General features: G+C 47.5%; 1 protein-coding gene across 3 annotated transcripts in view; it reads left to right on the top strand.

Moving 5' to 3' along the window:
* Positions 1-21020, top strand: part of LOC128406251 (collagen alpha-1(I) chain-like) — a 91171-nt gene extending 70151 nt beyond the window's left edge. The window contains exons 48-62 of one of the 3 annotated variants that reach the window (XM_053373467.1): positions 5057-5110; positions 5736-5789; positions 6202-6255; positions 8194-8247; positions 8543-8596; positions 9253-9306; positions 9922-9975; positions 10551-10568; positions 11936-11989; positions 12923-12985; positions 14127-14292; positions 17268-17374; positions 18648-18728; positions 19611-19799; positions 20671-21020. In XM_053373467.1, coding sequence (XP_053229442.1) covers positions 5057-5110; positions 5736-5789; positions 6202-6255; positions 8194-8247; positions 8543-8596; positions 9253-9306; positions 9922-9975; positions 10551-10568; positions 11936-11989; positions 12923-12985; positions 14127-14292; positions 17268-17374; positions 18648-18728; positions 19611-19799; positions 20671-20820 — 1206 coding nt within the window. In that variant the 3' untranslated portion in view covers positions 20821-21020. The remainder of the gene's footprint in view (positions 1-5056; positions 5111-5735; positions 5790-6201; positions 6256-8193; positions 8248-8542; positions 8597-9252; positions 9307-9921; positions 9976-10550; positions 10569-11935; positions 11990-12922; positions 12986-14126; positions 14293-17267; positions 17375-18647; positions 18729-19610; positions 19800-20670) is intronic. The other 2 variants (XM_053373469.1, XM_053373468.1) reach the window with 2 other exon arrangements.
* Positions 21021-23593: the final 2573 nt, after the last annotated feature.

Raw genomic sequence — 23593 nt, 5'->3', positions numbered from 1 at the left:
GGACCTAACGTTCCAGGTCGCTCTGGAGGAGGCCCTGGCAACGGAAGCTGCCAAGAGGTCGACACAAGAGGCACGGCCGAGCCAGCCGTCCCAACCGAGGGTCCACCACGAAGACCTCACTGACGACTCAGGATCCAACAGGCAGGAGGTGCACCGAGTACAGCAGCGCACTCAAGCAGCCCACACACCACAGCTGCCTCGACGAGAAGGAGGGAACTGCGCAAGCTGTGGAGAAAGTCACGAGAGGAGGACCTGCCGTTTCCGCAACGCAGAGTGCAGGCAGTGCAGAAAATCGGGACATATCACCCGGGTGTGTCGGGCTCGGCCCACCCGACGCCAGGCATCAGATGACCAATCCAAGAGCCCCAGGTCCTGGGGCCCAACGCACCAAGGCAACTCGACAGAGCTCACGGACTTCCAGGTATACCAGTTGCCCCACCCCAACGTAGAGAAAATTTATGTTGACGTACAGATAGAGGGGGCCCCATGTCGCATGGAGCTTGACACGGGTTCAACTCTATCCATAATCTCGGCAAGGACCTTAAGGAAACTGTGTCCTACTGGGGGTCCCAAACTCAGGCCGGCCCCATTCACCCTCCGGGACTTCCAGAAACGTAAGGTCCCCACAATGGGGGTGGGGACCTTCAGGGTGCAATACCGAGGGCGGACGCGGCAACTGGACTTGCTGGTTGTCAAGGGCCCCTACATTAGCTTACTGGGATTGGCATGGTTTGGACCACTGGGGCTAGCCGTCACCGAGGTGAACCACACTAGCTTACAAGTGGACGTGGACGCCATATGCAAGGAATTTCCGGGGGTTTTCGATGGGAAATTGGGACAGTATACGGGCCCCCCCCACTGCTCTACAGCTTGACCCTGCAGTACGACCAGTCAGGCTCAAGGCCCGCTGGGTCCTGTTCGCCCTGAAACCCTGTATAGACAAGGAATTGGACCGGCTCATGGAGCAAGGAGTGCTGGAGCCGGTGCCTAATGCCCCCTGGGAAACCCCTATCATCACACCCGTCAAGCCTAATGGTTCGGTCCGCATCTGCGCAGACTACAAATGTACCATAAACGAGGCCCTCACAGCCCATGCATACCCAGTGCCAGTGGTCAGCCATGTTCTTGCCACCCTGGCTGGGTCGAAAATTTTTGGCAAGCTGGACTTGGCCCAAGCATATCAACAGCTGCCAGTAGATGAGGCCACAGCAGAGGCACAGACGATTGTGATGCACAGAGGAGCATTCAGGGTAAAGCGGCTGCAATTCGGTGTCAGCGTGGCACCAGGCATATTCCAGAATCTAATGGACTCTCTACTTAAAGGGATTCCTGGCGTCACCCCCTTCTTCGATGATGTGTTGATTGCCAGGCCCACACCAGAGGAGTTTGAGGACCGCCTCCGCACCGTTCTGCACCGTTTCCAAACGGCGGGCCTCAAGGTGAAGCGGGAAAAATATCTACTAGGAGTGCCTCAGGTGGACTTTCTGGGATTTATGGTGGACGCAGAAGGGGTCCACCCGACTGGGGACAAGGTACGGGCCATTTGTGATGCCCCAGCGCCCAAGAACAAGACTGAACTTCAGGCCTTCTTGGGACTATTGAACTTTTACCATTCCTTCCTTCCCCACAAGGCGGCGGTAGCGGAGCCCCTACACAGACTCCTGGACAAGTGGGCCCCTTGGGTGTGGGGCCAGCGCCAGGAGGCCGCATTCCAGGCAGTCAAGGACTTGCTTGTCTCAAACTCGGTCTTGGCACACTTTGACGAGAGGCTGCCGGTGGTGCTAGCATGTGACGCCTCGCCCTATGGAATTGGCGCTGTCCTGGGACACCAACTCCCGGATGGAAGAGAGGTACCAGTGGCATACTTTTCCCAGACACTCAACGCAACCGAACGGAACTACTCGCAAATCGACAAGGAGGGTCTGGCAATCGTGAAGGGAGTAAAAGAATTCCATGATTTCTTGTACGGGCAGCCCTTCACCGTGGTGACTGACCACAAGCCGTTGCTTGGCTTGATTGCCCCTGAAAAGCAGACCCCCCAAGTGCTGTCTCCTCGCATCCTCAGGTGGTCAATTTTCCTTGCCAGCTACCAGTATGCACTGATTCACCGTCCGGGGAAGGCGATGGGCCATGCGGACGCCCTCAGCAGGCTACCACTACTGGAAACAGCCCCCGGCCCAGCACCTGCACAAGAGGTTATGAGCCTGGAGCTGCTTCCCGACTGCCCCATTCAGGCACAAGAAGTTGCACACCATTCCAAGAAAGATAGGGTCATCTCCCAGGTCTGGACTGGGTGTGGAGGGGATGGCCCAGCAGCAGCCCCGGGCCAGAATTCGCCGGCTACACAACCCGCAAACATGAACTGTCGGCCCACAAGGGGTGCCTGTTATGGGGAAGCAGGGTCGTTGTTCCCCAGCCCCTCCGCAAAAGGGTCCTCACAGCCCTACACGAGACACACCCATGGGTAGTAAGAATGAAGGCCCTTGCCAGGAGTTATGTGTGGTGGCCGGGGATCGACGGAGAGATAGAGGCCTGGGTCAAACACTGCCAGGCCTGCCAATAATCCCGCCCAGATCCCCCAAGGGCCCCAGTCCAGTCCTGGGAGTCCGCCCGAGCACCATGGTCACGCCTGCATGTGGACTTCACTGGACCTTTCAGGGGAAAACATTCTTCATAGTGGTGGACTCCTACACCAAATGGCTGGAAGTCGCACTGGTACCGTCCACTTCTACGTCCGCAGCCATCCGGGTACTACGCAGGCTATTTGCAACCCACGGGCTCCCTGACACTCTCGTCTCAGACAACGGGACTGCATTTACGTCAGGAGAATTCCAAACCTTCACAGTGCAGAACGCCATCCGCCACATCCGTTTGGCGCCATTCCACCCTGCCACCAATGGCCAAGCAGAACGCATGGTGCGGACCACCAAGGACACCCTTCGCCGCATGACGCAAGGGGATTGGGAGTACCGCCTTGCCACATTCCTTCTAGCACAGCACAGCACCCACAGCTCAACGACTGGCCGGAGCCCCGCTGAACTACTAATGGGTCGGCGCCTTGCAATCAGATTGGACCGCCTTCACCCCGATAGAGCTCAGGGTGAGGTAGTGGTGGGGGAAGGCAAGAACTCCCGGACCTTCGAGGCTCAGGACCCAGTGTACGCAAAGAATTTTGGGGCAGGCCCAGCATGGGTACCCGCAACAGTCACCAGGGTCACTGGCCCCGTGTCGTATGAGGTGCTAACGGATGGGGGGCAATGCTGGCGCCGCCACTGTGACCAGATACAGCGACGATTCCCGGGAGAAAACCAGGAGGAGGAAAGGGCAGAGGAGTCCCAAGGGAACAGAGGGGCAGTGAGGCCCATAGAGCACGAGGGGCCAGCAGGAGAGGCAGAATCAGTAAATACAGAGAGGACCTGCGAGGCCGAAAGGACACCGGAACCAGAACCACGACTGAGCGAGCCGGTTGCGCCAGACCAAACAGCCCCATCACAGCCAGCATCCTTGGAACACGAGCCAGAACCTGGACCCTGGACCAGGGAACACCCCAGGCCGCAATGCACACGTAGGCCACCGACGTACCTCGAGGACTATGAATGCGACCTCCCGGGCAGGACTGGAACTTAGAGGGGAGGGGTGTTATGTACTGAGTTGAATAGGATCCAAACTGCAGCAGTCTGATTGGTCCTAGAACAATAGGATTCAGAATGCAGCAGTCTGATTGGTCCTAGAACAATGCAGCAGTATGATTGGTTGGCAGGAACTACCCAATCATGCTCCAGATAGAAGTGAATCCACAACCTGATTGGCTTACAGTAGAATTCCACAATTAGCCAATCATGTGCAGCCCATTGTGTAAATAATGTATATAAAGCAGATACTTTGAGGGGACTTTCATTCATTCCTCCTCACCACTATGAGCTGAATAAAGAGCATGAAATCACTTTGCGACTCTGAGTATATTTCAATACCACTACAATGTAAAGCAATACAGCCATAAAACTACATAAAATATATATGGATCTCTAAGGGGAGACTGTTCCATAACAACAGAGAACACCCTTTTTTCTGATTGATGCCAGATGAATCAATTGTAGGTGCTTTGTTTTCTATCGCAGTGTTTTTCATCATGGCTTTGATGGTGAACCCATTGCTGAGCTGCTTCCTAGTTATTTTTGCTTGTCTCTGGGCTTGTCTACACTTCTACTTCTCCCATGCCCTTAACCAAAAGAATCTTAGACTTTTCAAAAGAAAACATTAATAAAAGAAATCAAATATTAAATGCACATTTAAAACAGCATAATTAGCAAGAGAATAAAATATCATAAGCATTGAATCAGTGCCATCTACCACTAACTTTTCCCCTCTCAGATTTTATCCCCCTCACCACACTTTTATCTGTATTGATCTGAAATTGTTTTTGCCAATTTGGTTTTAATTGTAGACATACATTCATTGCTTTATGTGTGTAATGCTTTTTTTGCCCAAAGCCCCACCAAAGCATTGTACAAATGAATACAAAAAAACACATGTTGAAATTACAGAAAATGCAAAAATGCAAAAGATAAGAAATTATGTAAAATAATTGAAACAAGGCACACTATGGGATTGCTTTTAACTTTTTACTGTTGGTGCTTTTCCTGTGAAATTGGTTTGAAGTAATTTATGATAAGCTGTTTTGTTGTTGTTATCATTACTATTAATATGTATTACCTTCAGTTCACCTTAAGGTACTAAGGGCAAGGTGCAGCAATTTTAAAATGCAACATTAAAGACAGTTTTTAAAACTTACAATTAAAAAAAAATTCAATCACAAAAAATGGGGTGGGTCCTGAAAATACCTGCACTGGGTGTCAAAAGCGAGGGGAGAATGGAATCAAATGATGGATCAACCACCCTTTTTTATGAGCTGCAGAACAGGTTTTTCCTTCCCATAGCTTGGCACAGGGAAAGGGTGTGTGCATGTTGAATTAAACCTGGTTTTAAAGCTGTGTCTGGAGTAGTCTGCCTTCACTTTTTGCCTCCATCTCTCTTTTCTCTCCATCTCTTCCCTTAGGGGCAGCGTGGATATGATGGGCATCCCGGGTTCCCTGGCAATCCAGGCAGAAAGGTAAGAAATCACACTGTAGCTCCTGCTTTTGCATAAGAGGTTGCTAGGCCTATATAAACTGGGCAGCAGAAGCTGCCTTTATATGGAGTTAGGCCAGTGGTCCACCTGCCACATTACTGTTTACACCGACTGGCATCAACTCTCCAGGATATTAGGCAGGGAGTTTTACCCAACCTTACCTGGAGATGCTGGGGTTTGAACCTGGAACATTCTGCATGCAAAGCAATGCTCCACCATGGATATACAGGGCGAGTCCTTTAAAAGAGGCCCAGTGGATACAGAGTACACATGTTCCACAGGGCCTTTTTTAAAAAGACTAACCCTGTACAGTCATACCTCATGTTACGTTTGCTTCAGGTTGCACATTTTCAGGTTGCGCCCCACGGCGACCCGGAAGTACCAGAAAGGGTTACTTCCGGGTTTCACCACTCACGCATGTGCAGACGTGCAAAATGACATCACACGCATGTGCAGAAGCGGTGAAACCCAGAAGTAATCTGTTAACAAATTATACTTTATCCTTGGTTTTTATTGTTAAAACTGAAACCCTGAAACTCAGGGTTCGACCCTGAGCTTTGGCAACTCACCTTTTTTTCTGTTTCCCTCTTTACCCCACCACCATCAGGGCAAGCGTGGTAAAGCTGGACCCAGACCTCCAAGAGGCTCCAAAGGCCCCAAGGTAGGCAAAACGCTTTGTACTCTTAATAATTATTCATTATTGCTGCTTTTTGTCGCCTTTATTCTTCTGAGACAGTCACTATTCACTTTTATACCCTGTATTTATTTCAGTGGTTGGATGGGTGATATGTATTAATATCTGTGGTGGCCATGACACTGATGTGACCCATCTTAGGTCTAGCTGCAGCGCAGTTGTGGGTCCTCTTCCACATCCTCTGGGCCTTTAATGGCAGTCTTTCCCAACGTGGTGTTTTCTATATGTAATTTTGTTCACACCTGACTATTGGCCCAAAATAACAAGAGGGTGCCAAGTTGAGTAAGGATGGTGGAACAGCCAGAGAGGGAGCTGCTGCTGGGCTTAAGCAAATAGTTATAGCCATTTCCCCCTCCTTTCCCTATTTTCTCCCTTCCAGGGCTCTCAAGGTGAACATGGTCTCCGTGGTCCCCGGGGACCCCAAGGCCCTTATGTAAGTATTGTTCACAAGGGTGGCTCATTGCAATTAAGTTATGCATAAGTTCAGAAGTCTAGAGGTAACAGAGAGGCACTAAGAGCCTTCCTGGGACACATTTGTCTTTGTAGCCCAGCTTTTCCTCCAAGGAACTCAAGGTGGTTTACAAGGTTCTCACTCTCATTCAGCCCCTACAACAACCCTGTGAGGCAGGTTAGGCTAAGAGGCAGTGACTGGCCCAAGATAACCCAGTGAGCTTCATGGCCAAGTGGCAATTCGAACCCTGGTCTCGCAGGTCCTAGTCTGCCAGCCAGCCATGCTTTCTTCCAAGATACTCCATTCCATTCCTCCTTCTCCTTGGCTTCTTTCATTCATTCACTCATGCACACACACAGCTACAGCTTTCCGTGGTCAATGAGCATGCTCAGCCCTCATTGGGTTGCCCCCTTAGAGCCGAGCCTGTTGGGATTGGTAGAGAGATCAGTGACAGGTGTTGGCAGCACTGAGGACAGGTAGGTCCAGAGCCCAATGACAGCCCATCCTTCTCTCAGCTGAGTTGTATAAAGCACAACAATGAGATGAATGAAGAAGTTGGCGTTCAGTGACACTCCCTGCTCCAATTGTAAGCAGAAACACAGGCAGGTGGAGCCTCACTGCGGGCAGACTGTGGTTGGTGGAGCAATGTCCCATTAACCCTAATAAACCAGTTGCTGCCTGCCCTTAGAGGGTTTTTCCCATATATATAGAGAGAGAGTTTTTCTGCAAACTTCTGGTTTCTCCCTGGATACAGGCAACCCCTGATTTGTGTCGGGGTTGCGTTCTGGGTCATTGCACACAACAGGGAAGAATGCATGTCTGCTCTGCCTCATTTTGCCCCCACCCCCGTTCCACCATGTTCCATCCCCTTCCCCGACACTTCCGGGTTGCCATGACCACATGCATCAACTGGTCATTTGCCTGTGTGTGGATACTTCCCTCTTGTTTCTCGGTAGCCTCCTTTGGGCTGCAAAGCGGTCATAACACATGAGTTCCCTATTGGTATAGATGTTCAGCGGCATAACAAGTGCAAGGATAGGCTGGTGTAATTTTTCCATAATAAAGATGTGTCATCCAGCATGCTCTGCTTAGAAGACAGCTTGGCTTGAAACCTTGCTCTTGGTTTGGAAGTTTTTTCCTCTGACAACAAAAATAATAATTGCAGGTTCTTGTAACTTTTCCTTCCTTCTCTGCCAAAGTTATTTTTGCACCAACAATGCAATCCTAGGTATGCACTCAGAGGTAAGCTCTGTTGCATTCAGTGTGTCTGGGTTGCAGCCTAAGAAACAGATTCCAAGGCAGGACCATGTTTGATTGGCTCCTCCTCCATGTTTTTCATTGAGTTTGTTGAGTTTGTGGTGCAGTGTGACTGTGAAGGGGAGTTAATATTGGAGCTCTATCCATTTCTGATGCATTCATGCTGTAGCTTCCCAATCTTCAACAAGGGCATCGAGTTTTACCAACGCATGGCCCAATTATGTTTTATTTTTATTTATTAAATTTTGATACTGCCCTTCATCTGATAATCACAGGGCAGTTCACAATAGAAAAACACAAAAAATGCATAGCAGCTTAATAATAAATAATGAAGCATAGTAAGAGAGTTTAAAAAGCCATATATCATTTAATTCACCAAAGGCCTGGGAGAGAAGGCCTTCCTGGGGACAGCTTTCCACAAACAGGGAGCCACTGCAGAAAAGGCCCTGTTCTCATGTTGCCACTCTCTGGACCTCTTGTGGAGATATGAGTGCCAGCTGGGCCACTTCATGGGGCCCCAGGAAGTTGGCACATATGTGTGAGGTGTTTTGCAGTTGTATGGTTGGCTTGGGGGAAAATCCATCTGCCAGGTGTGGATACCCTGGAAGTAACTAACTATGAAGCACTATAAATAATTGTGTTATTTGTCTTTTCCATTCACAGGGTGTTCCTGGGCTCAGGGGGGGCAAGGGAGTCAAGGGGCCCAAAGGAGAAAAAGTAGGTGCTGATTGCTACTGTCTCAGCTTGATACTACCAGCCTGCTAATGTACCAGCTAAACTTGCATTCACAATTGACAGCATAAGACATGAGTAGCCAAGGTGGTTCCTTCTATACTGAACTGCATCTCCTGTAACTATTGACCATTCTGGAGAAGGCATTGCATTGGAAGGCATTGCATTTGCTACCCTATTTTTTGAGTGGCTGTTGTAACACAGGTTACTGTAATTGACTGATTTTTTACATTGTTGAGAATCATTAATCCTTTTCCATTTCTTGGGCATCTTTGTGTAGGGCATCAAAGGCATGATGGGCTACCTTGGTCCCCCGGGGGATAATGGTTTTAAGGTACGTATGAGAATCTGTAGCAATGACAAACCTAGACAGCATCTTAAAAAGCAGAGACATCACCTTGCTGACAAAGGTCCGTATAGTTAAAGCTATGGTTTTCCCAGTAGTGATGTATGGAAGTGAGAGCTGGACCATAAAGGCAGCTGATCGCCGAAGAATTGATGCTTTTGAATTATGGTGCTGGAGGAGACTCTTGAGAGTCCCATGGACTGCAAGAAGATCAAACCTAAAAAATTCTGAAGGAAATCAGCCCTGAGTGCTCACTGGAAGGACAGATCCTGAAGCTGAGGCTCCAACACTCTGGCCACCTCATGAGAAGAGAAGACTCCCTGGAAAAGACCCTGATGTTGGGAAAGATGGAGGGCACAAGGAGAAGGGGACGACAGAGGATGAGATGGTTGGACAGCGTTCTCAAAGCTACCAGCATGAATTTGACCAAACTGTGGGAGGCAGTGGAAGACAGGAGTGCCTGGTGTGCTCTGGTCCACGGGGTCACGAAGAATCGGACACGACTAAACGACTAAACAACAACAAAACAACAATGAGAATGTGTTGCTGCTCATACCATGTTTGTGAAGGCTTCAAGATTGGCAAAAAGCAGTTTGAACATAAAAAGGGCCTAGTCCTTAGTGATTCCTTTTCCTCTCTTTCAGGGTAAGCGAGGTCCCATGGGCATTCCTGGGAGGCCAGGACCAAAAGGGGAGCAGGTAAAAACACTATATTAAAAACAGTAAAACTGTTATAAGAACAGAAACTCAGAGAACTGAAACAAATAATTGGGGGGGGACAGGACCCCATCTTCTGTGTTAGGAAAAGCCTGCACAAAAAGGTGTACTGGCGCCAATTCCAGGGGTGCCTGCGCACCCACAAAATTTTCAATGTGGGTGCCCAGCCACTGATGCCCGCTGCCTCAAGTCCAACTCTCCTACTGCGCTGTGGCAACTGGGCCTCTGTTGGGGCCCACTGTGGCCGCAGATGTGCTTCTGGGGTGCATCTACGGCCACAGTGGGCCCCAACAGAGGCTCTGCAGCAGAGGCAGAGGTTCCAGCCCTGCCGCAGCACTGGAAGGTGGCAGCGGAGGGCAGAGACCAAGCTGCACATGTCACGTCACGTCATGTCACATCATGATGTCACGTCACGCATGCTTCTGGGCACCCACAGTCTAGGGCCCAAGTCGGTGCAGATGTGTATAGTACTTGTTATCTTTCTTTGTCAACTGCTTTGGTATTAAGAGGTATATAAATATATAAGATATTATAGATAAATAGAAGCTTTCACACAGGCCCAAGTTGCCTTTGTAACACTCTCTCCTTCATTTTCAGGGTGTTGTTGGCCCACGTGGTACATGGGGAAATGCTGGACACCCTGGCATTCCAGTAAGCTCCCATCCTCCTCTTTCGAACTGCACAGCAATAAATTTGCTGGGCTTTGCTTTTTTGTTTCAGGGACTTAATGGGACATGTATTACTTACACATGAGGACAATTAAATAAATTCAGAATTCTGCACATAGGCAATATCCCCCCCCCCCCCCGTTGGGAACTATTATATTCTGCCACCTGTATAAATCAAGCAGAAGTTACAAATCTGCATCATTCGCTGGTTTTGCTAGTTGTAGGGAGGGTCCACAAGGCCTTCCCCCAAACACTTCAGTGAATCACTATAGCTCAGTAGCAGAACATGTGCTCTGCATGTCAGAGGTCTCAAACTCAATCCCTGGCATCCAGAACTTGAAAAACTCATTTTTAAAAAGGAGCTAGCTCTAATTCAACACGTCCAAAAAGGAGAGACTTAGTTCACATTCATCCTTTTACCAAAACCAAAATGCAATAGCTGGTTCAGTTTATCTCCTAGGATTATTTTCCAACAACTGTTATTTTAGGGTTGGGGGACCTCTTTTGGACAAAAGTATTGTTCCCCACTAGTATTGTCTTTCTTCTTCCTCTTCCCAGGGCACATTTGGACAAAAGGTAAGTAATCCTACCCCCCACGTCCCTGCTGCATACATGCACACTGCCCCACTGCCATTGCTGTACCCAATTCTCTTTATATGCACACTTGCAGTCCTCAATGCCACCACCTTCCATGATTTCACAGTTAGGCACATCAGCTGGTGCACTCTAACAATTTATGCAAAGCTCTTGCCCATTTCTGAATTTGAGAGGGCCCCGAAGCAGTGAGAGCCCCCAGCACCACCTCCACCTACATCAACAGACCCCAGTTGCCATTTTATATTCCCCCACAGTGGTACCTGAGGTAGTCTTGCACTGGGATATTGTGTGGCAACCCCCCACCCCACCCCACTCCCCAGCACATCATGGGCTCCAGGATGTCATGAGAAATTTATCTATTTGTTTATTTATTCCTCCCATTTATATCCCACATCTACTACAAGGAGCAGAAGGTTGCATACATGGTTTAACCTCCCCTCCCACTTTATCCTCACAGCAATCCTGTGAGGTAGATCTAGCTGAAAGGCAGTGACTGATACAAGGTCACCCATTGAGGTTCATGACCCAAGTGAAGATTTGAACCCTGCTCTCCCAGGTCATGGTCGAACAGTAGCAACACCAAATGACCAAAGGCTCCTAGCCCCAACTGCCTGATGCAGGTAGGAGTAGGGGGTGAGGGTTGCCACACTGGGTTTAAGATGCTTGAGCCCTGGCAGCTACCCAAGAATGACTGACTTTGATATGAATCCTGCCTGCCTATCCCTTTAGACATCTCAAGCCAGGGGCTCTTGACAGCAAATCTCTGGTTTCTTACTCCCTGCACCACAGTGGTAGCTTCAAAGGCAGGGAGCTGCTGCAGGGGTCCTAGCTGTGCTGTTTGCTTTTCAACCTGCACACCAAGCTTTTGGCACCAGCCCTCTTGGGGACTTGGGGGCAGGTCCACCTCCTCCTCTGACAATCCCAAGAGGCTCTTCCCCACAAGGGGATCCTCTGCATTTGATTCAGGGGGCCCTTGCCTGCTCCCCCAAGTCCTCAAACAGTAGAGCATCAGGTTCTTTCTCTGAGCACTCAATGTCTGGCCAGGACTAGGCATGGCAGTATAGGGCTAGCAGCAGGGCTCACTTTCAATCTGGTGCTTGCTGAAGCAACATCCAAGCTCTGTTCTCCTATAGCGCAGGCTGAGCCTTCCCTGGTCTTCTGCCCTTGCCTTCCCTGAGATCAATACCCACCTCAAAACACACCCCCACCCTATTTCCAAAATCAATGGAGGGCACTGCAAAAGGTAAGGGAGCCAGCCTCCCAACCTGCCTGCCCCACCTTGTGTGTTAAGTACTGTCCAAATCTCAGCGGTTCTTTAGTTGTCTCTTCTCTCTTGTTTTCACCAGGGCCTCAAAGGCTTGGAAGGTGACGCAGGACCAAAAGGTCTACCAGGCCTGCCTGTAAGTTAAGGCTGCCCTTTCTGTATTTTTCTTTCAAACCAAGTACTTGCAAGATTTCCTCCATGCGTACTAAAAACAGCAAGCATTCTTTTTTTTAAAAGAAAAGAAAAGAAATGGTCATTGTTATTTTTACTAGCTGGCCAGTTGAAGGCATTTCCCGGGGTGTGGCTACTGTCACATGCTGACAGCTTCTAGGTGCCACAGGTGAGAGCTGTGTGCAGGGGTGGGGGTCTAGAGGTGGGCAAACTACCCCAGAAGGACCATGGGATGTCTCCTACCAGAGGTACTACCCCTCCCTTAACACCCTATACGCTTCACATTTCCCCCTAATATATGTGTTTTTCTACATACTGTTTGGTTGAAGAACTGAACTGCAAAATTCAGAGAAGTGCAAATCTCTCAGGATAGTTTGTGTTTCAGTTTATGCCAGTGGTGTCCAAACTTTTTTCAAAGAGAGCCAGATTTGATGAAGTGAAGGGCCATGGAGGCTGGCCAAAGGGCTGACCAAAGTTGTTGTTGACCTTTTTTTAGGATTGAAGTTCTTGAGCTTTTTTTATTATTCAAACCCAAAGGTTTTTTTAGGATTTTACCCCAGGAAATAAATAAACTGCCACAGAGGCCAGATTAAACCGACTGGCGGGCCAAACTAGGCACCTGAAATGGACTTGGGACATGCCTGGATTATGCATTGGTGTGGATTTGGTATTTGTGTATTGTACTAGTTAGATAGTTCCTCATTCAGATGCAAGCAGGCATTTCTCGGGATGTGTTAAGTTTCAGGGCATGCATATTGAATGCAGAAGCATGTGTAATGCATGTCGTTTCGGAACCTCTTTTTCCCAAACTCCAGGAGTACCAAAGAAGCCTGAGGACCATAGCACTGAGCACCAGGCTTTCCAAAACAGGATTGATGATACTCTTTCTTACTTATAGGGCATGCCTGGTGTTCCTGGACCCCCTGGTGCTTCACTGAACATCTCCATGGAAGACTTGAAGGTAGTTATGCCCTGTCAGTTTCTTCCACTTTCTCATTTTCCCAATCTTAAGTTTTGTTTGCCATATTTTTGCACCACTTTCTGACATCATTTTTTAGAAGCTCTCAGGAAAGTTAATTAGCATTTTAATGTGAATACACACATTTTTACAAAACACTTTATTACATTTTTTATATTTTCACAAATATATGCATGTTTATGCACAGTTTCCTCTAATACTGTATATGTGTGCATTTTTTAGTTAGAGGAGTTGTTCTGAACCGCAAGCCCAAAGGAGGGCTCATGGGAGTGATTTGGTGCAGGATACCATGTCAAAAACACAAGAGTGATCAGTTCTAGTGCTTTGTTCAAGAAAGGTCTAGTCTTACTGCAAATCAGCCTGCCAGGTCTCTCAGCATTTACAAATGCAGGACAGACACCACAGCAAGAAGATGGCTGGTCTGCACCCAAGCAAACATGCATACATTCTTTATACACAAAGCAGCACTTTGGGCAGGCCTTCCCATCACTTCACCTGAACAGATGAGGGCATAGATGACAAATACAGATAGTTCCCCTTTCTGGGCTCAGAGCCCAGCACCCCAAGCCCACAGATAAGGATAGCAGCGAAACAATCCAATTAGCTTATATCGAAGCAAGTGAATATAAACATATATGAGCTTATTGTTAAAACAACTAGCAATTAATTGTGGGGTTATCGTGACTACCAAGATGGTGTTTGCAGAGCTTCTGGAACAGTTTACCTTTGGTTCAGCACAGGACTGCACACCAAAATTCAAAGAACTGCAAATTTCACAAGGATAGGGTTATATGCCATGTGAGTCTTATTCAGAGCAGATCTATTGAAATTTATGGGCATGACATACATTAATTTGAATAGAACTTGGTTGGATATAACTCACAGCTTCTAATTTTTTGGGGAGGATTCAACTTGCCCTCTGATGGAGAGCATGCACCTTCTCTAAGCATGATCTGCAGTGGCACAAAGCTTATTGTGGGGCACCCATGCATCCCCGTTCTTTATTATCTTCTACATAGTTTGATTAATATTGACATGGGACACCATACCTGACAGTAAAAGTCACCTACAAGTGGCTTGACTTTGTCTTCTGATTCATTTCCTTTTATTTTTATTTTGCTAGCATCTGATTTATTCAGCAAGCAAGTTGAACTATGACTATGTGTGGAGCCTCATGGATAGCTTGGGACGAGAACTGAAGCTCCTGGTAGATCCTCCAAATGGGACCAGAGACTACCCAGCTGCCACTTGCAAAGAGCTTCTGCTGGCACAACCCCATCTCCCAGATGGTAGGAACATAAGAACTAAAGAAGAGCCCTGCTGAATTGTAGTCAAAGGCCCATCTAGTCCAGAATCCTCACAGTGGCCAACCAGATGCCCCAACTGTTGACCTACAAGCAGGACCCAAGCACAACAGCACTCTTCCCACCTGCAATTCCCAGCCACTACTAGTATTCAGAGGCATACTGCCTTCAACCACGGAGGCAGAGCAAAGCCATCATGGCTAGTAGCCATTGGTAGCCCGATCCTCCATGATTCTGTGTAGGCCTGTTTTAAAACCATCCAAGCTGAGGGCTATCACTGCCCCTTGTGAGAGCAAGTTTCATAGTCTAACTATGCGCAGTATGAAGTACTTTCTTTCTGTCTGTCTGTCCTAAATCATTCAACAACAGTAAGAATTTGTGCTGGGCCCAGGAGTTAACCCGAGCCACGCGGTCCAGGTATGGTCCCTAATCCAAGGATTCCACGAGGAGTCAGTCCAACAGGGCCAAGGCAGGAAACTAGGCTAGGTCAGGCACAGGGTCTCAGGTAGGTTCTAGCAAACAGCAATGTTGCTCCCGCAACCTGGGGCGGGGTCCGGCAGCCTTTTATCTCTGACAGGGTAACGGCCGGTCCTGATCCCCCAGTGACCCACCTCCCTGTCTCACCTGAAGGCGAGCACTCCTCCTGCGAGTACTCAGGTCTCTACTTCTCTCAGACCTGAGTCTCTGCAGCTTGGGAAATGTTGGTGGGTTACTAGACCTAGGGGCCACCTCAGCCTCTCCTGACCCAACTGGTAGTGGAGCAGCTGTAAGTGATGGCCCAGCTGAAGGCAATGAGGTAATCCCCGCATCTGGAGCCAGGGTAGGCTCAGGCCCCCGACTTGGCCCAGCTGGTGCTTGTTGCAGGGGAACCTGTGCAGACTGGGGCTCTTCAGAATCAGGCCCTAGACTTGGTTCAGATACTGCCTGAGGGAGAGGATCCAGTGCAGACTGAGACTCCTCCAGCTCCAAGCCCAAGTCCCAGGCCATCACAGAATTATATCCATCGTTCAGCCCACTTGTTTATTTATTACATTACATTTATATACCACCTTTATCTTCCAAGGATCTCAAGGTGGTATACATGGTTATCCTCCTCCCTATTTCATCCTCCTGACCCTGTGAGGTAGGTTAGGCAAAGAGATTGTGACTGGCCCAAGGTCACCCAGTGGGCTTCATAGCTGAGTGGAGATTCGAACCCTGCTCTCCCAAATCCTAGTCTTAACATTCTAACCATTGCACCACACTGGGTCTTAATTTAAGAAGGAGATTGACAAGCTGGAGCGCATGCAACCAAGATGATCAAGGGTCTGGAAACGGTTGAGAGTGTTGGTTGTGTTTAGAGGAGACTGAGAGGAGTTATGACAGCCATCTTCAAATATATAAAGGATTGTCACATGGAGGATGGAGCAAGCTTGGAGGTGGTGGACTCTCCTTCCTTGGAGGTTTTTAAGTAGAGGTTGGATCTGTCACATATTATCTAGTTGAGATTTTTCATTGCAGGGAGTTGGACTTCCAGCTCTGTAATTTTATGGTTCTGTGAATCTAACCCACCTACACGGGCAAGAAACCCACCCGCAAAGCTTGTCCATGAGGAAGTTGTTATTTCCACCAGAATTGTCTGCAAATGGCTTGACATCCAGGGCATTGGGGGAGTGTCTGTTTGTGTGTGTGTGTGTGTGTGTGTGTGTGTGTGTGTGTAGAATGGCAACAGTATCCATTGAGAGCAACAAAATGTGACTAGTGGATAAGTTTGTATCCAAAAATCCCCACAAACATTTTCACTTGACTCTAGCTAGAGCAAGGGTCAGCAATCTACAGTCTGGGGACTGGATGCGGCCCACCAGGCTCATAAATCCAGCCCGCGGACCCTGCCACCCGCTCGGTCAGTCCCCGAGCTAAGCTAAACCGGTGCGTTTCCTTGATGCCTCGCTGCGGGGGGACTGACTTCCACGACGCTGGCACAGCTTCAGATTGGCTGCAGGAAGCTCCTGCAGCCAATCCAAAGCCGCGGACACCTCTGGGTGGACGGTGATGCTGGTGTGGCTTTGGATTGGCTCCAGAAATTCCTGCAGCCAATCTGAAGCCTCGCCACCCGTGCGCTGATGTAAACCTGGCGCGGCCATGGACGGAGAGGTGGGCATGTCTGGGTCGCGCTATGGGCTGCTGGTGGTGGCGGGCTCGGTGACCATGCTGGAGCAGCTGGGGGGTGAGCTATGTGCCGCCTGCCCGGCACACCACATGCGCAGCCTGCCCGCTGACCTGGCCTTGGATGACAGGCTGCAGTGCGTGGTGGACACCGCCTGGGAGCTCCGCAGGGATGGGCCGATGGAGCGGCTGCTGCTTGTCAACAACGCTGGTGAGCAGGTGGTGCCAAGACACACTCCTGAGCGCATGCAGAGTGCTTTTCTCCTTCAGGTCTGGAGGCAGCTGCAGGACCGGCTTGTAGGGTATTTCTATTTTTCAAAATATAGTCCGGTGCCCCACAAGGTCTGAGGGACGGTGGACCAGCCCCCTAATGAAGAAAAATGCTAGAGCTAAGAAGTCCTGATCTGGAAGTCCTTTAAAACTTGGGTTTTTTCTTTTTACAATTGCTTTGCTTCGCTGTTTGGTTGTTTGCTCTTTAGAAAACAAATCAAATAAAAATAAAAATAAATAAATATTACCATTACCTTGTAATGCAACTTTCCTAATAGCCTTGGATTACCAGAAATTCTATGCAGGCAAGTGTTCAGGCTCCTCTGCCAATCAGCTTGGTTCCCAAAACTGACTCTGCTCTGTACCCTCCTCCACAGGCCTGTTTGGTAGGAGGCCCATTTGTTTTATCAGCCTGCTAAGATCCTTGCCACCTGCCTCTCTATGCTGGCTGGGGAGAAGGGGGCTTCCTCTGTGGCCAGCATGAAAGCATGATGCTGCTTAGTCTCTTAGCAGGCTAGTTATAAAGGAAATCTGTTTCATTTCAGGGCATTACTACATAGACCCCAACCAAGGCAGCCCGCAAGACTCTTTGGTGGCATTTTGCAACTTCACGGCTGGGGGAGAGACTTGTATTTCTCCTGTTCAAAACCAGGTAATAATTCTAAGGTTTCTGAGCAGGGCAAAAGCTCAGTTATGCACCCAGCACCACTGCTATTGTTACTATTATTATTATTATTAAATGTATGATTCAGTGTATGATTCTCCTTTTACATGCATGCAATATAAACAGCTAACATATTATCCTTTTGCTTATTATTATTTCAATTATTAACCCACCCTTCACTGTAACATCCCAGGGCAGGTTCAAGCCATTAAAAAATACAATATTACAAGCAGTTGAAAACAGGTTAAAGTCACTGATTACATCATCGTTATTACTAATAAACATATTGATCGCCTTTTACATGCATCTCAAGGTGGTTTACAAACATACCATAAAACAGCTTTAAATTGTTGTTGTTCTTATCATCATCATCTCAGTTGGTAAAAGGATAGTGATGATAACGCCAGGGTTGCAGGTTGGACTAGATGATCATCAGGATCCCTTCCAATTCTACAATGCTATGATCATATGTGCCATTGCCACAGTGCTGCTGTGTAATTAATTGCAAAGTGCTTCTTAGTGTTGTGTGTGTGTTTAAAGAATAATATCAAAATACTCTTCCCTGCAGATCAGATGATCCTCAGGATCCCTTCCAACTCTACATTTCTCTGATTCTCTGATTACAATTTCTTACCAAACCTTCACCATAAAGTCCTAGGGCAGGTTGCAGCCATTTAAAAATACAATATCAAAAGCAGTTTAAAACAAACTACCATCACAAGAATACAGTGCGTCCATACTTTGGCCACATCATGAGAAGAGAAGACTCCCTGGAAAAGACCCTGATGTTGGGAAAGATGGAGGGCGCAAGGAGAAGGGGATGGCAGAGGGCGAGATGGTTGGACAGTGTTCTCAAAGCTACCAGCATGAGTTTGACCAAACTGCGAGAGGCAGTGGAAGACAGGAGTGCCTGTCGTGCTCTGGTCCATGGCGGACATGACTAAACGACTAAACAACACACACACATACACACACATAATGTCAAAGGCCAGGATAAAGAGATGCATGTTCAGCTCGTTATGGAAACTGCATAATGAAGGTGCCTGGCATCACAATGAAAAGACCTTCAATTATTTCCAGATAATGCAAACAGTGGAGTGGGACTGCCTGTCGTATCTCAACAGGGATGCTCTTCCCACAAATCAGGGGCAGCCACCCTGAAAGCCTTGCTCTGAGTTACTGCTCTGTACCCAACAGCAGTTTCTAATCACTGTAAAAACCTGTGATCTTTGATGAACTCTGTGTGTTTTTAAACCATCAGGTCCCCATCAAAGCCTGGTTGAGGGCATATGCTTTGGAAAACACCTTCCAATGGTTCAGTTCCCTGCCTGGTGGTTTCATGGTAAGCTTCTCTGTAAGCAACACTGAAGTTTCCGTCACAAAATTTTCCCTCCGGAAAGCTCATCAGCATTTTGGTACAAATGTCTCGTAACAGGCACATTTCTGGCTGCAGTTTTGGCTAATACGCACCCCTATGCAATAAATTTTCCCCTAATTGTAATACATTTTTATGCACACCATTCTCTAATATGTGCATTTTTTCCTACATGATGTTTGCTTGGAGAACTGCATTGCAAAATTCAGAGAAGCAAAAAATTCAAAGGATAGCTGTATTTTGGTTTATGTATTCATTCAAGAACTGTGAATTAGGTAGTTCCAATGCAAACAAAACCAAGCACCTTCTCCATCCCTACTTAGTTGTCATAACGTGGTACCTGACTTGCCTATTAATACATGCAATCCTCTGCATCAGGTGTGGGAAACCTTTGGCCCTGCAGACAGTGCTGAAGTACAACTCCCATCAGCCTCAGCAGGCATGGGAAATGACCAGCAATTATGGGAGCTGTACTTCAACAAAGAGGGGGGTGGGGCTTGCCTAAGTGACCTGGTGAATTTGAACTTATTGAGCAGAAAGGAGTTTTAGCCTTTCCCCTGACATCCTAGTGTTCCAGGTGCATGGAAATAGTTGTGAGAGAAAGCATTTGCACATACAATCCCTCTATCTGCATTTTAAAATGCAGTCCTAAATGGCAGGAGCACCAAAGCAGGTAGAAAGAAATGATGTGTTTGGTTGGAACCCTTCTCTCCTGACATGCTAGCTTTCTACATGAGGTGTGATGATATCCCCACACCCCTCAACACACACACAAGATAGTGTTCAGCCCTGCAAGCTTGACCAGCTTTGGCCAACTCTTAACCCTCTGTCCTCTCTTGGTTGCTGCAGCTGGAGTACCAGGATACAACCACTGTCCAGCTCCGTTTCCTGAAGCTTCACAGCAGCCTGGCCACCCAGAAGGTGTCGTATTCCTGCAGACCCCATCCAGATGGGGGCAAGCTGCAGCTGGAAAAAGAAATCAAGTTCCTTACCGACTCCCATGAGCAGAGTTACGTGGCTGTCCTTGAAGGATGCACAGTAAGTGGAAGGAAATGCATGACTGACATAGGAAGCTGCCTCTGAGTCAAACCATTCTTCCCATCTTGCACAATATTGTCTACACTGACTGGCAGCAGATCTCCAGGGTTTCAGTCTCTCCCAGGCATGCCTTGAGATGCCAAGGGTTCAGCCTGGGACCTTCTGCATGCAAGATAGTTGCCCTACCACTGAGCTACACCCCCTTCCCTACAATTTTAATGGAGTGGAACAGGGGTGAAAAACACCATCTATATGTCCACCCTAAAGTATGAGGAATTTCTCCTCATGCATAAGGGGAAAGTCAATAAAGAGGACACTAGGAGGGTCCTTTACTTGGTCAAACAGAAAAATGGCTGCTTGGGAGAACCTACAGAAGTGGAGTCCACAGGCCTATAAATTAGATAGAGGCATCACCTCACCTTAGCTTTATGCATGCATAAAAATGAGGCCACCTTCTCACAGGAAAAGCATGCCTGCATTATCTGAGCTGGGTGCCAGATTCAGCAAGAAGAACAGGGTGCCTGCTCTCTATTAGACTCACTCAAGGCTGGGTTTGGCCTGCATAAACATTCTTAACAAATTCCTAATATGATTTGATTAAGCTGATTCTTCTAACAATATCCTTAATGCAGTCTGAGTAAGGGGAATTGGCTGATTCCCCTTACAGTGGCCATGCCCACCTGTCAAAGTTATCTTGCAACAGGTAGGGCAGATACAGATCTGACCTGCCAGCACAATGGGAAATTATTCACACACATTTCTCAGCCTATCTTCAAAACAATATAGTCTAGCAAGTTGCATGTGTGAAGGTTTTGTGTTGCAAAATGAAAGATTTGGCTCTTGCCTAATAATTCTGCCTTGCATATTTCAGCTGGACAATGAATCTTCTATCATTGACACCATCTTCCATTTCTCCACGGAGGACCTTACCCTTTTGCCTGTGCGGGACCTAGCTGTATTTCACAATGGGGACGTCTCTCATCAGTTCGGGTTCACGGTTGGGCCTGTTTGCTTCAGCTAAGATTGACTTTGAACAAATGAGTGCATCTTTCCTCTTGTGGAAGTAAAACTTCAGAGAAAAGAGAGAAAATCTTGTACAGAACAAGGTGGCCCTTAAAAGCTACTGTTCCTATTTATGAGTTCTTTGTCTAAAGTTGCATTCCTCCTGAAGGATACTGTTTTACAACTCATTCCTATATGTAAAAAGGTGTTAATTTAAGTCCCAGTGGAGATGTTATTGAGTTACCTTGAGCATAGCTGTCAACTTTTCCCTTTTCTTGCGAGGAATCCTGTTCGGAATAAGGGAATTTCCCTTTAAAAAAGGGAAAAGTTGACAGCTATGACCTTGAGGGAGGCTGCATACTCTTTTTATGGTCTTTATATTTAACAATCACAGAATCCTGGTGCAATTTCTTTCCTCCAGTGTGCAGTGATGGGGAAAAATTGAACCTGTTGATTTTCAACCTGGTCTGTATCTATTAAAGTTGTTGTGCCTTTAGAAACATATTAACCCTTAATTACATTTGTAAAATTCAGCCAGTAAATTAATGCAGCTTAGTGGAGCTAAATGCAATCAGCATTAGTCCTATTTTGAAGTGCTGAATTGCACAAATAACCTGTGGTCCCTTTCATAGGGTCAGTCCAAGGTGACTTTGCTGTTGTTTTGTATACTCTGTGGCCCTCTGTTCCCATGAATCTGTTCTATTCTGAGAAGCATAACACTTAGCATGTTAAATTAGAGGTAAGGAACTTGATCCAACCCACGGCCCAGATCCATATATCCCCCACAGCCTGAAGGCCAACTCTGATGGGAATGGAGTAGAACTTCCCACCTGTCATTCACAGTAATGTCAGCTGACCTGTTTTCCTTTGCCCTCAGTGTTTGAATTCAGTACAGTAAGTTAGTTTCTACATGCACTCGCACACTCCTCTCTATGTCCCATCCAGACAAGCAAGAGGCATTATCAGAGTTCAAGGACGCATTTCAGACAGGCAAAAAGGACCCAAGGAGGGTACCAAACAGGGCTGGTGAGGGGCATGTCCTAGGGAGATGCCTGAGGGCCAGATAAAGAGGTCTAGAGGGCCACATTTGCCCCCTGTGCCTAAGGTTCCCTGGCCTAGGGAGAGGCCTGGTGGGCCACATCAGACCTGCCAGCTGGAGGTTCCCCTTTCTTGGTTTAAAACAACTTGAAAAGTGCAGGATTCCAGAACTTGGTTTGGGGTTTTATCTTATTTCAAGGACTGCAAAACCTGAGGCATATTTTCCTCTCTCTGTGAAAAGGCACAATTGCAAAAACTGGTCCACCACTGCCTCATTTTGTCCTTGTAAAGCAAAAGCATTCAAGTGTTTCTCCCCCCTCATTTTGGAGAGGACTGAAATGTTAACATCTGACTATGTGCCACTGCATGTTGTAAACATCAACAGGCAAATGCAGGAGATCAGTCAATTAAGATGCACATCACAAAGGGGATGTATCCAGGGGCATAGCTAGCTGCTCTGGCACCCAGAGCGGCAGGGGCGGGGCAAGCTGCCCAGGGGGGCGCCGTGGCAAGCTGCCCATGTAGTCCGCCTAGCAGACACAAGCCCCACGCTGCTGTTTTGAGCAGTGCAGAGCCCCGAGCCACTGTGTCACTCCTGGGGCTCGGGCGCACTGCAGGCCAGGCCCTACGGTAAGTGCCACCCCCTACGGGGTGCCATTTTGTCATCTCCCTCAAGGATGACACCCGGGGCAGGCTGCACCCCATGCACCCCCCTTCCTATACCCCTGGCTGCATCGCAAAACAAAACAAAGAGAATGAACTAAATTTGCACTTGCTGATATATGTGGATAGATGCCAATTTAGGAATAATGACTATAATTTAAATAGAAATACATTATATAGTGATCAGTTTTATTACAATTGAGGGGCATTCAAATTTTGTTAAACAAACAGGTAGATTTGGATTTTTGGAACAAGAGAATGCCTTCAAATAAAGAAGTGTCTTCCATAAACAAGGAAGGTCCTCTGTTTCAGGTCCTGTGCCCACCCTGTTTAATACAAGTTCCAGAGGAATCTGGAACACTAATGATGCAAAATGCCTCATGTTCCACGAGATGCCAAAAAAGTTTGTTCATTTTGTCAGTAACTTAATTTGTAGCCACTAGAGAGCATCACAGAGTCACTGAAGCTCCTTTCTAAGAAGGGGGGGATCATGTTTGGAGAGGAGAAGATGCAGAGAAGGAGGAGTCATTCGGATTGGATTTGTACTGCTTCCTATCAAAATGCTTGTTTTTATGGGTTTTTAATAAACGGATTTCTAGCTGGGGGAAAATAGCATTTTCTCTCTCCCTCGTCCTCATAACAATGCTTCCAAATAGAAACTAAGTTGGAAATGTTTAATTTTTCATAGGTAGAAATGGACAGTTGTTTTCTTTTATGTTCAAAAAAAGCCTTGCTAGGAAAAGGGTTAAATTGCTAAATTTGATGAGCTTTCTAAGAGGAGCAATGACTCATGGCAGTCCTAAACCTCAGATAGGAGAGCCCTTTGAGATAAGAAGGAAGGCATTTATTGTCAGAGGAGGGGGGTTATGACTTTGGTCTTGAAGATACTAGCTGACAATGAGAGAGGAGAGGAAGAGAACCTTTGGTCTTAACAGATGTTACTGAATTACAACTCCCATCATCCCTGGCCATTGGCCATGTTTGCTGGGCTGGTGGGAGAGTAGATTTGGTGCATTCTCTTCACTGCTATGCTGAAGGCCTTTATTGGAGTTGGTGTGATGTGCTAGTTATTTATGTGCCATCATTGTCTC

The sequence above is a fragment of the Podarcis raffonei genome, chromosome Z (genome assembly GCF_027172205.1).
Source record: "Podarcis raffonei isolate rPodRaf1 chromosome Z, rPodRaf1.pri, whole genome shotgun sequence".
Lineage (NCBI taxonomy): Eukaryota > Metazoa > Chordata > Lepidosauria > Squamata > Lacertidae > Podarcis > Podarcis raffonei.
This window is presented reverse-complemented; position numbering and strand designations above follow the sequence as displayed.